This window comes from Trichosurus vulpecula, chromosome 3, assembly GCF_011100635.1.
Source record: "Trichosurus vulpecula isolate mTriVul1 chromosome 3, mTriVul1.pri, whole genome shotgun sequence".
Lineage (NCBI taxonomy): Eukaryota > Metazoa > Chordata > Mammalia > Diprotodontia > Phalangeridae > Trichosurus > Trichosurus vulpecula.
In genome coordinates, this window is record NC_050575.1 from 100,703,462 (window position 1) to 100,721,471 (window position 18,010).

At 35.8% G+C, this 18,010-nt stretch overlaps 1 protein-coding gene across 2 annotated transcripts in view; it reads left to right on the forward strand.

Annotated features, from left to right (window-relative positions):
* ITCH (itchy E3 ubiquitin protein ligase) overlaps positions 1-18,010 on the forward strand; it is a 159,933-nt gene that overhangs the window by 127,098 nt on the left and 14,825 nt on the right. For both annotated transcript variants that reach the window (XM_036748660.1, XM_036748661.1), the window contains exons 12-20: positions 154-238; positions 6,314-6,442; positions 7,103-7,175; positions 8,946-9,017; positions 10,654-10,742; positions 12,731-12,890; positions 13,580-13,713; positions 14,078-14,218; positions 16,268-16,388. In XM_036748660.1, coding sequence (XP_036604555.1) covers positions 154-238; positions 6,314-6,442; positions 7,103-7,175; positions 8,946-9,017; positions 10,654-10,742; positions 12,731-12,890; positions 13,580-13,713; positions 14,078-14,218; positions 16,268-16,388 — 1,004 coding nt within the window. The remainder of the gene's footprint in view (positions 1-153; positions 239-6,313; positions 6,443-7,102; positions 7,176-8,945; positions 9,018-10,653; positions 10,743-12,730; positions 12,891-13,579; positions 13,714-14,077; positions 14,219-16,267; positions 16,389-18,010) is intronic.

The following is an 18,010-nucleotide window of genomic DNA, read 5'->3' on the forward strand; positions in this document are numbered from 1 at the left end:
AACAAAGTATATTAAATTTACCTCTATGATGCAAAAAAAATTGAGAAATGAATGCAGTGGACTAAATAAATCATTATAGCCTTTTCTGTGTATTATTTTTTAGGGGGAAATATATGACTATTCTAAAATAGTTTCTATTTTGTTTAATTTCAGAGAAGAGAACAGATAACAATGGCAGAGTGTATTTTGTCAATCACAACACACGTATCACACAGTGGGAAGATCCCAGAAGTCAAGGGTAAGAACTTTCAATTACTGATTCATTTTTATTTATGCACTTCAGTTGGATAAAGTTTTAAATTGTTTCTTTATAAGAATTTTGAAGATCTACTAAGGTATATACCATAAGGGGGATGAGGAAGAAATAAGTTCATGAAGCGCCTGCTGTTTGCTAGGTACTGTGCTCAGTGCTTTACAAAAATTGCCTTGCTTGATCCTCAGAACAGCTCAGAGGGGTCGGTGCTAATATTAGCATCCCCATCAAGTTAAGTGACTTGCCCAGATTCACATAGCTAGTCAGTGTCTGTGGTCAAATTTGAATTCAGGTCTTCTTGACTACAGATGCAGGGCTCTATCCATGGCACCACTTAGCTGCCTAGATATAAATCATACCTACCCGGTCCCTTGAAGCCTTAGAGTGTTGTTTTCTAATTTATTTGGCTTTTTTTTTTTTGGCAGGAGTTTATAAGAGAGTTTCTATGTTAACAGTATGTGGTCAGGTCTTACGGCACATGCCCAGTATTTCAGCTGCCAGGAAGACCGATGCAGTGGGCTAAGCAGAACATATGTCTGCATTCAGTCCTCCATCATGTATGGTGAGAGCACCCAGTAGTGAGAGGGCAGTGGGGGGACGGGGTGGGGATGGAGACAGGACCATGTACTTCATTGTCTAAGTAAAGATAAGCTGGCCCGGATTGGGAAGAGAGGAGCTCAGGGTTCCCTAGCCACCCAGAGTGAGATTGGTCCCTGATTCTGGCCTGGGCGAGGTAGGGAGGCCCCGCACCCGGTGTTTTTAAGAGACAGACGATAATATGAAGTACAGCAAAAGCCCAGCATGCCTCGTGGCTGAAATTTTTGGTAAGAAGCATCGGCCACCAGGCAAAATGCACCGAAACATTTCACATTGAGTCACTTGTACTGGTAACATCTTGTTGTTGGTGTTATTCTGTAGAGAGGTGGGAGAGAAAACATTCAAATACACATTTGGTGGTTTTTTTTTTTAATTAAGATTTGATTATTCATTATTAAGGTGTGCTTCAAATTTGAATTCTATTCCTATATACAGAGAGATTGCAACTTTATTGCATAATGCAATTCAGTAAGTCTAGTACGTGCTGAGCACTATCCTAGGCCCTGAGGATACGAAGACAAAAATAAAACAATCCCTGCCCTCCTAGTGCTTAAATCCTACTGGGAGAGGAAATACAGCTTGTACACGGATAAACATGATGTAGGTTAGGGTGTGGTGCTATGTCCGAAGGAGAGATAAATCCAGAGTTCTCTGAGAATATTTGAGGAGGGGAGAACATTTGATAGGGAAGGCTTACATAGGCGAAGTAACACTTGAGTTGAGCTTTGAAAGAAGCAAAGGTGGAAAGGAGTATATTTTAGTCTAGGGAGACTGATTGCCTGTGTGAATATATGTAGTTGTTAGCTACAATGTTACGTTCAGGGAACACATCATTCTGTTTGTCCGTAACATAGACTGTGTTAAGGAAAATCATGAAATAAAGCAAGTGAGGTAGATTGCAACTAGACTGTTGAGCTAGACTGTTAACTGCCAAGCTGCGGAATTTGTATATTATATGAAATAAAATAGATAATTACCTAAATTTTTTGAGAAAGGGAGTGCTCACATGTTCGGAACTTTGCCTTGTGAAGGTTATTTTGGAAGCCATGTCAATGATGGCTTGGAAAAGGGGACATTTGGAGGTGGAAAGAGCAGTTAAGTAGTTATTAATAGTACAAGTGAGAGGTGATGAAGGCCTGAATCTTTAGGGTGGTGGCCGTGAGGGTTGAGAATGGAACAGATGTGAGAGATGGTGTGGAAGTAGAATCAACGTAACTTGGCAACTGATAGAGTATGGTTGTGGGATAGAGTTTAAGAGAGAAAAAAGCTAAAAATTCTGAGATTTCAAACATGAATGACTGGGGAAATGGTGGTATCCTCAAGAGAATTTTACAGGAAAGGTAGAATGAGGATCATGTTGTCAGAGGGGAAAAAGCATGCTAATACTATACTATGTTGTAGGCATAAGCTGGCCAGAAATTGTTTATTACTTTATCATTGTTCTAAATCCAGTCTCTGTTTTGCTTTAGAGAAAAATGTTCAAATTGACATATTTCCAACACAAGACACTTTGGAAGTAATATTTATAAGAACCTTGAAGAAGGAAACCTTTCTCTTTAAAAATATATTTGATATTTTATTTTTTCCCCAACTAAATTTAAAAACAGTTCTTGACTTTTGTTTTTTAAAATTTTGAGTTCCAAATTCTCTTCCTTTTCCCCCTCTAATTGAGAATGCAAGCAAGGGGCAGCTAGGTGGTGCAGTGAGTAGAGACCAGTCCTGGAATCAGGAGGACCTGAGTTCAAATCCAGCCTCAGACACTTGACACACTTAATAGCTATGTGACCTTAGGCAAGTCACTTAACCCCAATTGCCCTGCCTTCCCCCCTCCAAATAAAAAGAGAATGCAAGCAGTTTTATATAGGTTATGCATATGCAGTCATGTGAAACACATTTCCATATTAGTCATGTTGTAAAAGAAAACATAGGTCAAAAGGGGGGACAAACACAGGAAAAATAAGGTTAAAAAAGTATATTTTAATCTGCATTCAGACTCTATGAGATCTTTCTCTGGAAATGGATATTTTTCACCAAAAGTCCTTTGGAATTGTCTTGGATCATTGTATTGCTTAGAATAGCTAAGTCATTCACAATTGATCACCATACAGTATTACTGTTATTCTGTACAATGTTCTCCTGGTTCTGCTCATTTCACTTTGCATTAGTTCATGTGGGTCTTACCAGGTTTTTCTGAGGACATCCTGCTTGTCATTTCTTATAGTACAATATTATTCCATCACAATCATATACTACAGCTTGCTCAGCCATTTGTCACTTGAGGAGCATCCCTTCAATTTGCAGTTCTGTGCCACCGTAAAAAGAGCTACTATAAATGTTTTTCTTTTCTTCTTCTCCTTTTTGTTTTTTATCTTTCTGGGATGCAGACCTAGTAATGGTATTGCTGGATCAAAGGGTATGCATGGTTTTGTAGGCCTTTTCAGCATAGTTCCAAATTGCTCTCTGGAATGGTTGGATCAGTTCACAACTCCACCAGGTGCATTAGTATCTCAGTTTTCTAACATCCTCTCACAAAATTTGTCGTTTTCCTTTTCTGTTATTTTAGTCAATCTGATAAGTATGAGGTGTTACCTCATATCCATGTCTTCTGCCTTAATGAGAAAGTTCTTAGGACTTAAAAATATATTCCCATGTAGGAATTTAAACAGTTTAACCTTATTGAATTCCTTATGATTTCTCTTTCCTGTTTATCTTTTTACACTTCTCTTGACTCTTGTTATTGAAAGTCAGATTTTCTGTTCACCCCTGGTCTTTCCATTAGAAATGCTTAAAAGTCTTCTATTTCATTACATTTTTTCCCCTGAAGGATTATACTCAGTTTTGTTGGGTAACTGATTCTTGGTTGTAATCCTAGTTCCTTTGCCCTTCAGAATATCATATTCCAAGCTCTCTGATCCTTCGATGTAGAACCTGCTAAATCAGGTGTTATCCTGACTGTGGCTCCATGATGTCTGAATTGTTTCTGTCTGGCTGCTGGCAATATTTTCTCCTTGATCATGGCTTTCACGTCATTCAATAATTTTAAAATTACCTCTTCTTGATCTATTTTCCCTGTCAATTGTTTTTTCCAATGAGAATTGTTCATGTTTTCTTATTTTTTTTTATTCTTTTAATTTTGTTTTATTGTTTCTTGAAGTCTTGTGGACTCATTAGCTTCTACTTTCCCAGTTCTAACTTTTAAGGAATTATTTTCTTCAGTGAGGTTTTGTGCCTTTTTTCCATTTGGCCAATTTAATTTTTAAGGAGTTCTTTTCTTCGGTGAATTTTTGTGCATCTTTTTCCACGTCGCCAGTTCTGCTTTTTAAAGACCCGCAGGGTCATCTAAGGAGAGTGAACTGACTTAAGTTGCGAATGGAGTACATCGAAGCTGTTTTGCAAATCAGGAGTGGGATCAGGTGCATAGGTAGCTCCCCTGTGCTTCCTGACTCAGCACAAAAGGGAGATCTAGTCTTTTTTTTTAAGGTTTAGTGGCCTCTTTTGTGTGGGAGTGGGATAAGTATCAATAACTCACCATCTCCTCTCCCTTAAACCTGCCCTCCCCCCCAAATTAAGATTTATCTCCCCCTAGGAAAAACCCCTCCTGTAAAAAAAGAAGCAAACACTCATAGTCCAACAAAAAGAATCCTATGATAAATGGAAGTTGAGTCAAATTTCAGAGTATTCAGAAGAGTGAAAAGATGGGGAGCCACCAAGCATATCAGACTCTTTCAAGGATTTTAGGTGAGAAAGGAAGGAGAGATATAGAATAACAGCTACCAGTGAGGTGTTTTTTTTTTTAAAGTAGCAGAGACTTGAACACATTTGTGAGCAATAGGTAAAGATTCAGTAGATAGGCAGAGGTTAAAAATTAAAGAGACAGTGGGGATGATAGTGGAGGCAGTTGGTTAGAGAAGACAGAAAGGGATGGGCTCGAGGGTACATGGAAAGGGAAAGGTTGGCCTTCACAAGAAGATGAATCCATCTCATTGTTAGAGACTGGAGTAAAGGAGGAGGTAGAGGATGATGTCAGAGAAAAGTGGCATAAAAAGAAGGGTAGACAATACTTCTCACCAGATAATCTGCTTGAGATACAAAGAGACATTTTAAATATCCCCTTTGCTCAGAGAATTCTATAGTCTAGGGCAGGGATTCTTAACTTGTTTGTGTCATGGTACCTATGCACCGCTTCCCAGAATATAGTTTTTAAATGTATTAAATAAATTCCTTAGATTACAAAAGAAATCAATTACACTGAAATAAAATTATCGAAAAACCAGGAAAAGTATTTTCAGATACTTAAGAACCCCTGATCTAGGTACAATTTTTCCAAGTAAAATCCTACTCTGTACAATAAACCTTTTCTAGCCCCCTTTTTAATGCTAGCGTGTTTCCTCTCTTGATTATCTCCAACTTACCCAATATGTATCCTGTTTGTACGTAGTTGTTTTCATGTTGATTCCCCCCATTAAATTGCAAACTCCTTGAGAGTAGGGACTGTCTTTTACTTTTCTTTGTATATCCCCACCATTTAACACAGTGCTTTGTACATAGTAGGTGCTTAAATAAATACTTGTTGATTCATTTAACACTTTGGAGTTGTGTTTCCAGTAAGAGTAATCAATTTGCATTGATATATATCCTTACTCTTTAACCCAGCCCTAATTCAAAGAGAAGGTTTGATGAAACAGATGTCTAAGGTTGAACATATAAGAAAGGAACTGGGGATGTTTAACTAGGAAATTTTCAAGGGGCAGGGGGGAAGGAAATGTGTCATGTGAAATAGGAGTTATTGTAACAGTTTTATTTTGTTTGACCCCAGAAGACATAAATTGTGAAAAAGGTACAGAAAGGCAAATTTCAACTCCATAAATGGAAGAACTTCATCGTGATCAGAGCTGTCCACAAATGGACTGTGTTGCCTTCTGTGGTTATGAGTTCCTTGTTGTTGGAAGTTTTCAAGGAGAAGTTGAATGACTTCTTATTAGTGATGTGTAAGAGGATTTTCCTGTTTTAGGTAGGATTGGATTGGATGACCTTAAGTTTTCTTCAAGCTTTGAGATAGTAAGATTTTAGTTAGGAATAAAATCTGTGCAGCACAACAGAGAAAATTCTATTAGCCCCTGAAAAATCACTCCTGTGACAGTGGCGGCATTAGTAAAATGCTCTTTCTAGTACCTAAAGGCAAAACAATAAACACCACTGGAAAGTGTTAAGCAATTCCATATTTATTACGTACTATACTTGTAAATGTTCATATGCTCAAATTCATTGGATAATCTTGTTTGTTGCTATTACCAGAGGAGTTTTAAATAGAACATAAATGAAGCCAGTCACAGAAATGCTACAATTCAGAGGCAGCGTTTTAGAAGGTTTTTCCTCACATTTGCCCTTGTTTCTAGTTTTTGCACTTGGCAACCATACAGTGTTAGCATTGTCTAACTGGTTTTGTATTTTCATGTTTTTCAGTCAGTTAAATGAGAAGCCTTTACCAGAAGGCTGGGAAATGAGATTTACAGTGGATGGGGTTCCATATTTTGTGGATCATAATAGGAGGACAACAACATATATAGATCCTCGAACTGGAAAATCTGCTCTGTAAGCATTCTAAAAATTGCAAATTTACATTAAGCTCCTTGAATTGCATGTTGCGGTATAAAAAAGTTTTGCTCATTTATTTTTTGTTTCACAATTCTTGATGCACAGGGATGGGAGTTTTATTTCCTAGGGAAACTGCATCCCAGAATTTCTCTTTCTATCAAATATTTAGCATTTTTATCTGCTTTTACTGGACACTGTATCCTGAAGTCACTACCTATCAACCACCTTCTCCCAAACAAAGCATCATATGTTGTTAGTCTGTAAAAATCACTCTAATATTATTACTTAATGGATGAATCCAAATTCTTTGATTTTCTACTCTTTTCCAGTTTCTTTTGATTTTTAGCTTATCCGTTACTTTATTTACCTATTGCATGCCAAAAAGTGTTCATGTTTTATGATGCAACTAAGCTTTTGTAATTGAGTCACAAAAGCTCTTAGAGAGAAGGATGGGTTAGAGGTGGAATTGAATTTCACATGGGATAATATTTGTGGTTTTCTTAGTCTGACATGTCCTTCATGTAGCTAGCCACTAAGCAGTACACTTTAGTTATTTTTGCAGCTACTAATTAAGTTTTGTTTCAGTTGTGTCAGAATAAACAGGTATACTAATGACAGGAATGATATGTTCTCAATTCCTTTTCTTTCTGTTCTCAGAGATAATGGACCCCAAATAGCCTATGTTAGGGATTTCAAGGCAAAAGTTCACTACTTCCGTTTCTGGTGTCAGGTCAGTATCATAAAATGTTTCTTTATAGCTGTTTTTAAGCTACTTATAAATAGGCAGTTATGTAATACCTATGACATAAGGAGATGCGAAAATAAAGGGTTGGGTTTTTTGTGTTGTTTTTTTTTTTTTAGAAAATAGCATCTTTTCCCTTCCTCTTGATTTATTTGATACCCTTTCTTATCTTTTTTTAAAAAAGCAAAATGGTATCTGAGATAGTATATGGGCGAATGGGTACATAAGCATCTTTTCACATTACCAGGTCAGCCGTTTGAAAATCTATTCCCCCAAATCTTCAGAATCATTCACCATCATCATCATCACTAGCATTTTAAGGCCTATAAAGTATTTTTTACCAGCCCTTTTTCTAGTTGCCATTATTTGTTTAGAGCACAAGATTTATTAACATGTCAGTGACTGTCAGGAGCCTAAAGAAATCTAGTGAACATGTTATTCTCTTTTACAAAGTTAACTTTCCTACAGTATCAGCCTGTCAATAGGTATTTATGGAGCTCTGATAATGTTTGTGCTTAATGTTATTGGGTGCAAAAGAAATTGGATATAGCTACCACCCATCACAGAACTTACAGTCTCCCTGCAGAGACAAAGTATGCAGTTAATAGTGGAGAAGACAGTATTATATTCAGCAACAATATTATATTTATATAATAAAGCACTGAATTCAGTACTGCACAAATTAGCATATTATAATTAGTGTTAATAGCTAGCATGTTTTTATTATCTAAGTGCTCACTTAGAACATTTCAACAATTTGTTATACATAGAATAGTAATTGTTTTTATTAGAGAATAGTGACAAACGTGTTCTGTACAATGTACTAATTATGCAGAACAGATAACTGCAAAAGTGATTAAAGAGGAGAAGAGATACTTGTAGGCTGACTTTTTTTTTTTTTTTCAAGGGAGGAGGATATTATGGAAATAGAGTGCTACTTCTGTCTGGGGAAGAGAATGGTGTCTTCCTACCCTATACAAATCTGTAAACTGTTTCCTCGCATAATTATAGAGACCCTTTCCCTGATCTGTTGGTAGAGAATTTGGCCTGATTAGGCTTGGGAGATTGCATGACTTTACACATTTATAGAAGAGTCTAAAGCCATTAATGATGAAGGACATTTTTTCAGGTCTTTGGTCCAAAACTGACTGATAGTTGATTATTAATAGTTTTCCAGAAGTGATCACAATATGACTGGTCCTCAGGATGATAGTGTGCTTATTTTTACGACTTTGTAGGCCTATTTTTAAATGTAGTTAAATAGATCAGTTGCCTTTTGTCTAAACTAAATTCCTTAAGTAAAATGATTGTCTTAAATGAATTTGTGTTTGGTGATTTTTTTTTTTGTATCAAATTTGGAGTTTATTTCAATTGATTACCTTTTTTTTTTACTAAGATGAATTTAATAGTTAACATTTTACTATGATAACCACTACTTTAGATTAGTATCGCTTAGATTCTTATGACTCTAAGGAGAATTAGTCAAAGAAAAAGTAACTACTGGGAATGTAAATGATCTGAAATAGCATCTAGAACAATGTAAATACAAATTGCAAAAGCACCTGTTATTTTTCACTTTTACTTATGTTTCTTCCACACGTGCTTGTTGATATTCTTAAGTACATATCTAGATGTAAAAAAGATAAAATCAGAATCATACAGTAATCACTTTTTTATTCATACAATGTTAAATGTAAATTTCACCTTTTTTATTTGATAATTGGTTTTAATGTTTTACTTGAATCACTTATATTTCAGCAATTGTCTATGCCACAGCACATCAAGATTACAGTGACAAGGAAAACTTTGTTTGAAGATTCATTTCAGCAGGTATCGCGGTGCGTCGTCAAATGCCTGGAGAACAGGATTCATGCTTAGGAACAGCTTCTCTTTCCCTCAGCTCTGCAGTTAGAATTAGGACCTGTGGACTTGTCATTGAAGTGACCTCAGTGAAGGCAGCTGCTTATTCTTAATCTCCCAAGTTTACAATGAACCTAAGGCCTTCCAAGGAGCAAGAGATTTCCCTTAATTCTAGTGAACTCATCGTCAGGCACAGCAACATTTCATTTTTCCCTATATATGTTTTCTGCTTAAATTTATGCTTCTTGTCATTTGGATAATCAGCCTCTGTTGAATAGCTTATTTGTAGTTATATTTCTTGGAATCTTTGAAGATCAGTAGAAGCAACAGAGGACAGAAGGAAAATAATAAAGTATTGCTATATATTTTTTAGAACTCTTAGGGAGGAACTAGTAATCGTTATCAGATTATCATTCATTAAGAACGCAAAGATGACAAATCTGGCTTCACAATTAACATCAGACCTCTTTGGTAGCAGGGCAAAAGATGACCTGGACAAACTTATTTTGTTACTATGTTATATTTACGTGATGAAAAAAATTTTGAGGAAAGCCTATTTGTGAATTTCTTAAAGATATTAGATATGTTAGTGGGGAATACTGTAACCTAACTCTTTTTAATACTTAACACGTCTCTCATATTTTTTATTGCCTTCTCCAATGGACCCTTCCCTAAAACTGTTTTTAATATTTATAGTTATTTTATCTTAAATTCACACTTTTCTGATTGTTCTTATTTGATTTTGATATGGATCTGTATTTGAAATTTAATATTATTTTTTCGTCTGGCCTATCAGATGGTCTGGGAATATATAGGTTTTTTTTTTTTAAGAAATCTACACTGATTTTTAAAATTATATTTTTAGTACTTCTTAAGTTGTAGATATATTAACCTGTAATCTCAATTCTTGATATACCTTTTTCTAAGGAAGAAAGAGATTTGATTTACATTTAAGAATTTTTAGTACTTTACAAACCAAATTTGAGGCACTTTTTATAGATGGAAAAACTAAGGCACAGAGGTTGATACTGTGCCCATTGTGACATAATAATGTGTCATACTTCATGTTTGAAGAATTATTGATTCTAGATAAGATATGTATCATCAAGGTTATTTTTGCAATTCTGATAGAGTAAGTCTCCATACGCTGGGGCTATGAGCACACATATAATAATCTAGTTTCAGAGGTGACCTCTGTGCCTATGGAACTGATTATCTTTCACTGCTTCTTGTAGTGGATTGAGAGTGGATTGCTATAAAAAATATATAGCAATACTTTATTATTTTCCTTCTGTCCTCTGTTGCTTCTACTGATCTTCAAAGATTCCAAGAATCTTGGTTACACTGGCATCATGTTCTGATCAACTAAACAAGCTAGCCACATTAAACTCTAGTAGATTCACAAAAAAGTGAATTTGTGTACTCACTGAAAGAGTGTGTGTGTGTGTGTGTGTGTGTGTGTGTGTGTGTGTGTGTGTACACGTATAAACACCACTCTTGTCTGTCCTTAAAGTTGGTAGGATTTAGAAGGAAGATATACCTCCTAAAAATAATATTTATATAATGCTTTAAGAGACTTAATAACAAATTGTTCTTTATTTTCTAGATAATGAGTTTCAATCCCCAGGATCTTCGAAGACGTTTGTGGGTGATTTTTCCAGGAGAAGAAGGTTTAGATTATGGAGGTGTGGCAAGGTAGTGATAATCTGGTTACTTGGAGTTTAGTTCCTTTTCTACAATAGAATTAGTACATTCTTTGTGTTAGAATATCTCTCCCATCTTTTTTATGGGAAAATTGAGGAATAAGAATTAAGAAATCTCAATTTCAGGGGCAGCTAGGTGGTGCAGTGAGTAGAGCACCAGCCCTGGAGTCAGGAGGACCTGAGTTCAAATGTGGACTCAGACACTTGATACACTTACTAGCTGTGTGTGTGACCTTGGGCAAATCACTTAACCCCAATTGCCCTGCCTACCCCCCTCCAAAAGAAGACAAACAAAAAAACAAAACCAAAAAAAAAGAAATCTCAACTTCTTGTGTTTCCTGATCTCTTTACATCATTAGCATCTGATCAAAGGTGCATAGGAAGTTTTAGATAAAAAACTGCTTGTTTCATTCTAAACTCAACTAAAAACTGCTTTCTTCATGTTGCTGTTGCCCTACTGTTAAGTCATGTGACCTTTTCTCCTTAGTTTCTTATGTAGCTTTTGTGTCATGGCCCTTTCCTGGTTCACTCCCTGCTTGTCTAGGCAGCTATGGGCACCATAGTGCATAGAGTACTGGGCCTGGAGTCAGGGACAATTGAGTTCAAGGCAGTGTGACAAGTCACTTAACTTCTGTCTTCTTCAGTTTCTTCAGCAGCAGCTACCTTCTTTTAGGCATCTCATACACACATGTCCAAAATGTTACTAATTGTCTTCTCTCCGAAACCCACCTCTATAAAATTTCCTATTTCTCTGAAGGGTGCCAGCATTCACCCAGTCTCTCAGCCTCAAAATTTTCCTTCGTTCTTTACTTTTCTTCCCCTTCCACATCTAGCCATTTGCCAAATTTTATAAATTCTATCTCTACATCATCTCTTATATCCATCCTGTTCTCTCTTTTCTCTTGGACACCATCCTGATGTAGTTCTGCTTTCTAAATGGTGTTCCTGCCTCCAGTCTCCTAAATTACAGGCTTGACCCTCTTGCTTATATGCTTAAGAATCTGTAGTCATTCCCTTTTGCTCCTTGGATAAAATGCAAACTCCTTAGCGTGACATTGAAAGCCCTGTGAATTCTGGCCCTCACCTGTGTTTCTGCACTTATTTTATACTACTCCTCTTCACATATGCTGTATCCTTACTAAACTGGGCGCCTTACTGCTCTTTGAACTTGGGGTTCCATATTAACCATTTCAATACTTCTCTGAGTTAGTAAGGTCAGACTTATCTTAGGGAAACTTGGGAATAAGGATTTGTAAATTGCTAGGAGTCTTATCAGGAGTGCATGGCTGAGTTAAGGCTAGTAAGACTTATGTGCCTGTCCACAGTCATTTTGTTGTTCATGAAGCATTTATTAAGTGTCTTCTGTGCATAGGGAGTTATTTTTGGATGCTAGAGAGATGCAGCAATAAATAAGATGTAGGTCCCTGTCTTTGAGGAGCCACTGGTATAAAAGATGGACAAGGAGACAGTAATAATATAAAGTGTACAATGTGCATAAGGAGAGATGCACAAACAAAATGTTGTGAAAGTACAGAGGAAGAAGTGATCACAGAGAAGACTGTTAGGATCATGGAAGAGGTGGTGATTGAGTGTAGCCTTTAAGGAAGTATATGAAGACAGGTACAGGAAGTAGGTTGGTAGAGGAGGAAGGGGAATTCATATCCCAGCTATATTGAATGGCATAAGGTTAGATGACACAGGACACACTTCAACCGCGTGAGAGTTTTAACTGTTTTATTATAAACTTCTAAGTTTATACTTGCAGTAATAAGCTGGTAAAAGCTTGGTTGCATCTACATACACATACACATATATGCATACATAAGTAATTGAAATCTCATTGGAAGCCTGCAGAGTCAACATTTATTGGCGGGGCAGGGAGGGAATGCTAACAACTGAACAGTTTGTTATAGGACTGTACTTTGATTTTTAAAGGGGTATTTTCAAGATTTTTAACCATAAGTTTTCTTTTAATTTCAGAGAATGGTTCTTTCTTTTATCACATGAAGTGCTGAACCCAATGTATTGCCTGTTTGAATATGCAGGGAAGGATAATTACTGCTTGCAGATAAACCCAGCTTCTTATATCAATCCAGATCATCTGAAATACTTCCGTTTTATTGGCAGGTTTATTGCCATGGTAAGTACAAGTTGAGAGCATAGCCTATCTACAGAGCATGTTTTCTAACTCTCTTATTTGAAAATTAAAATTAAGCAGTAAAATTATTACTACACACTTCTTACGTAGGGATTAAGAGCTGATTTTCCAGAATTTTGTAGTTATTCACAAAATCTTTGAATAGGAAAGGATGTCTGAGTTTATGTGTTCAAACCCTAAGCTAGAGCATGGACCCTGGTTCTGCAATTCTACCATCTTCAAAAAATGGTTGTCTACCCTCTGCTTGAAAACTGCCAGGCACAGGGTACTAGAGGCTGGTGAAGTGGATAAAATAGCAGAATAGAGTCAGAAGACTGTGTTTGAGGCCCAGCTGGGTCACTTCTGTGACCAAGACAAATTATACACCTTCTCTTAGCCTCAGGTTATTCATTTCTAAACTAAAAATATGGTGTAACTACTTACTTCATAAGATTGGTATGACCACTTATTGTTATGGCAATCTACTTCACTTTTAGACAGGTCTTGTTAAATTTTTCTCGGGGTTGGCTTCTCTGCACTTTGACCATTGGTGCTACAGTAAAACAAGTTTGATCCGTCAAGTCACTGTATATCAGCTTATGTGACATTATTGTGGTTGCTTTTAACATTTTGCATGCTGAATTCATATAAGAATTCTATGAATTAAATCTTTTCTTTTTCTTATTCTTCAGGCATTATTCCATGGAAAATTCATAGATACAGGCTTTTCTTTGCCGTTCTATAAACGTATCTTGAATAAACCTGTTGGACTCAAGGACTTAGAATCTATTGATCCAGAATTTTACAATTCTCTCATCTGGGTTAAGTAAGTATCTGATTAGTTCACTTTGTGAAATTGTAGTCCAGGTGCCTTAATTTTTCATTTCCTGATTCCCACCAAAACCATTGAAGTATAATTTATTTTTTGAATTGAACCTACCCTATGCTAAATTTCTCTTTCTTTCATTATACTTTACAATAAACTTGACAGAAACATGACTAAGGACTTGTAGATTTGGACTAAGATGTAATGACTCCAGAACATAATTTCCTAATTCTTTTGTTCTTTTACTTTGTTATTTTGATCTAATTACCATTTCATAGTTAGAAATGCAGTTACTCCAAAATATAATATTGAGTTGTTCAGAGAATAAATAATGGATTCTATGTCATACTAATTTTTTTAACAGAGAAAACAATATTGAAGAATGTGGTTTAGAGATGTACTTCTCAGTTGATAAGGAAATTCTTGGTGAAATTAAGAGCCATGAACTGAAACCCAATGGCAGTAATATTCTAGTAACAGAAGAAAATAAAGAAGAATACATTAGGTAAGAGAAATCGTACTCTTTCTGTTGTTCTTATCATCTTGGCTTCTTTCTCAGGAATTCAGCAAGTTGATTAAAAAATGAGCACACACTCTTAATTTTAAAGGGCTGATTACTGTTAGTTCTTAAATGTTCATAGGAGGGGCCAGGTTACCACAGACTATCGAACTGAGTGTTGGAAAAGATTTTTAACATGGCTGCTCAGTCCACCTAAATCTAATTATTTTAGAACTATATTGAAATTTTAAAGTAGGCTTTGATATTTTGAAATCTTTAATTATTGAAACTGAAGAGTTTTTGGTTTGATTTTTTGAACAATGGCTTTCCCATTAATGGTAGGTATTATTTTTTAATTAAATTTAATTTTTTTCAATAAATAGGCATTTATTTTCTCTGCTTCCCAGTCCTTTGAATTTTAAAGAAAAAAAAACACACCAAAAGCAAAACTCTTGTAACAAATAGAGTGTTCTCCTGGTTCTGTTCTCTTCATTATTCATCAGAATGTCTTTCCTTGTTTTTCTGAAACCATCTTTTTCATTATTCTTAACAGCAAAATGGTATTCCATTACATTATTATACTATAATTTATTCAGCCATTTCCCAATTAATGGGTAGCCCCTTGGTTTCTAGATCTTTGCTGCTGCAAAAAGATTTTCTCTAAATATTTTTGTATATATAGGTCCTTTTCCTCTTCTATTTGATCTCTTATCATGGGGAGGTAGGGAGCCTCATATGCCAAGTAGTAGTATTTCTCAGTCAAAGAAGTTTAATAACTTATTATTATTAAACAGTAGTTCCAAATTGCTTTCTAGACTGGTTAATTTATAGCTTCAACAATTTATTATTGTGCCTGTTTTCCCCTTTTGCACTGTTTTCCTTTTTTTGTTATCTTTGTCAAACTGATAAGTATTAGGTAGAACCTCAATGTTGTTTTAATTTTCATTTCTCTATTGTTAGTGATTTGGTGCATTTATTTATATGGTTGGTGATAGCTTGAAATTCTTCATTGGAAAATTACCCTTTTCATATCCTTTTAACCATTTATCTGTTAGGGGATGGCTTTTGTTTAACACATTTATAAATTTTAGAAATGAGACCTTATAAGACAAACTAGTTGCAAAGATTTACTCAAGCTATTTCCCTACAAAATATAATTGCATTGGTTTGTTTGTGGTGGGGGAAACACATTAATTTTGTGTAATCAGAATTAGCCATTTTGTGATTATGATTCATATGTATACCTTCAAGTAAGTTTCATATAATGCTAAAGTGATGGCCTCTTAGCTTTTTCCTGGTAAGAGCTTACAATAAATTTTGTTGTGCTTGTTGTGTTCTGTTGTGTAAGAAATGATAGAGACAGTTTTAGAGAAACAAAGACTTTTACGCACTGATGCAGAGTAAAGTGAGCAAAACCACAAGAACTATCTATACAATAACAACAATATTGTAAAGATAGTCAACTTTGAAGGCCTTATATACTCTTAACAGCAGCCAAGCACAATTCTGGAGGATTCGTAATGAATACAACATCATACCACTCCTCTCTAACAGAGAAGCGAGTGACCCAGAGTGCTGGTTTAAAACATTTACTGTTTTGGATAGAACTGATGCAGTAGTTTGTTGTGCTTGACTTTACATGTTTGTTACAAGGGTTGTGTTTTTCTTTTCTTTTTCATTGAAGGGCAGGGAAAGGTAAGAGTGAGAGAAGGTATAATTAAAAAAATTTAGTTTAAAAATATATAAAATTGGTCTTCCTCTCCTCCCCCAAGGGAAAAAACATAACCTACAATCTTCCTATAAAAATTAATGCTGTACTTTAGATGTAAATGCCTCTGATTACATGATTACCTTTTGGCTTGATCTGGTTTCACTGCTATCACTTCAGCATTCTAGAATTTTCCCAGTAATTGAAGTCAAGCTCGTTGACCTATACTTTGCCTCTTCAGTTCTCTTCCCTTTTGTGCTTTGTCTCTAACTAGTCATATCCATTAATAGTACACTCATGAATGTCACTGAGCATTTCAGTCACAATATTTTGTTTCTTTTCTTCAGAATGGTAGCTGAATGGAGATTATCTCGGGGTGTTGAAGAGCAGACACAAGCCTTCTTTGAAGGCTTCAATGAAATTCTTCCCCAGCAGTACCTGCAATACTTTGATGCTAAGGAACTAGAGGTGAGAAGTATCTCTCTCTCCTTTGATTACATATAAAGAATTATAGATCCTGGTACTTAAGAAAGCCAACAATTCAAATTCGTAATTATTTCTGTACAGTTGGTCAAACTGAATCTCAGTTTGCTCACCCGAAAATAGATTCTTGTTCTGCCTACTTCGAATGAATTGAGATAATGTTTATGAAGCTCAATTGTAAAATAAATGCTATGTATAGGTAAATTCTTTCTAATTACTATAGGGTATCCTAAAAGTCTTGGTACAGTTTTTCAACTTTAAGAGCTTAAAACTTTTGGAATACTTCATATAAAGCTTGGGATTAGCAAAGCACCTGGCATATACATGTTTTTACTAACTAATTAACTGACTTTCCACCCCCTCACACTGGCTATAGTTAGTATTTTTATGATATATTACTTCTTGTTCATGTTGCACTTTTAAAAGTCACATATGAACCTCTTATTTGCCAAATCACAGAATTTGAGAGTTGGAAGGGACGTCAGCAAGTATCTCGTCCAACCTGCATCTGAAAGCAATCCCAATGATAACATCTCTGACAAATAGTCATCCAGTCTTTGCTTGAACATTTCCAAGGAGGGGGAAACATACCACTTCTCCAGGCAGTCTGTTTCAGTTTGCAAAGATCTCATTGTTAGAAAATTTTTCCTGACACCAACCCTAAACTTGCCTTTTTGTGAATTCCTCTGCCGTTGCCCCCTGCCCCCAATTGCTTTTCATTCCACCTTGAGGCCAAACAGAGCAAGTCTAACCCATCTTCACATGACAGCCCTTCAGATCCTTGAAGACAGCTATTATGTTTGCCCTCAGTATTCTTTACTGCAGGCTAAACATCCCCAGTTCATTTTAACAGTCAATAGCATGGACTCACCAACCTGGTTACCCTCCTCTAAACACTCACCACCTTGTCAGTGCCTTAAATTGTGACTTTACAAACTGTACAAAATTTCCAGATGAAGATTTGGAAGGCCAGAGTGTAGAGTGACTTTCACCTTATACCTAGTAACTATGCTGGACATGCTGCCTACAATTGCATTAGGTTGTTTGGCTTTCATATCACACTGCTAATTTAATAAGTTTTCAATCCACTAGGACCTCAAGATCTTTTTCAAACTGCAGTCTTCTGCATCCTTCATCTTGTATTTGTGAAGTTCAATTTCTGTACCTTAAAAAAACATGACACTGATTTTTAAATTTTAGCTTATTAGACTCAGCCCAATACTGTAGCCTATTAAGATCTTTTTGGATTCTGGTGGTGAATTACTAGCTTTGTGTCTTCTGCAAACTAGATATTACTGTGTATACAAATGGTAAATAAAATTGTTAGTAGCACAGATCTCTGGAGTAGTCTCCTGCCCCAGTGACATCACACTATAAATGCCTTTTGTTTGTGTTACCTTCAAGCTACTTCTGATTGGTCAGTCACCCAGTCCACATTTCCCTATCTTCTCCATAAAAACAAAATAAAATGTTTTATCAGAATTTGTTAAAGTACAGGTAAACTATATCCACAACATTCCCTTCATCTGTTAGTTTAATAACACTGCCAACAAGCGACTTGTACATGCCCTGTTCTTGAGGAAGCTTTTGTGATCACATCTTCCCTT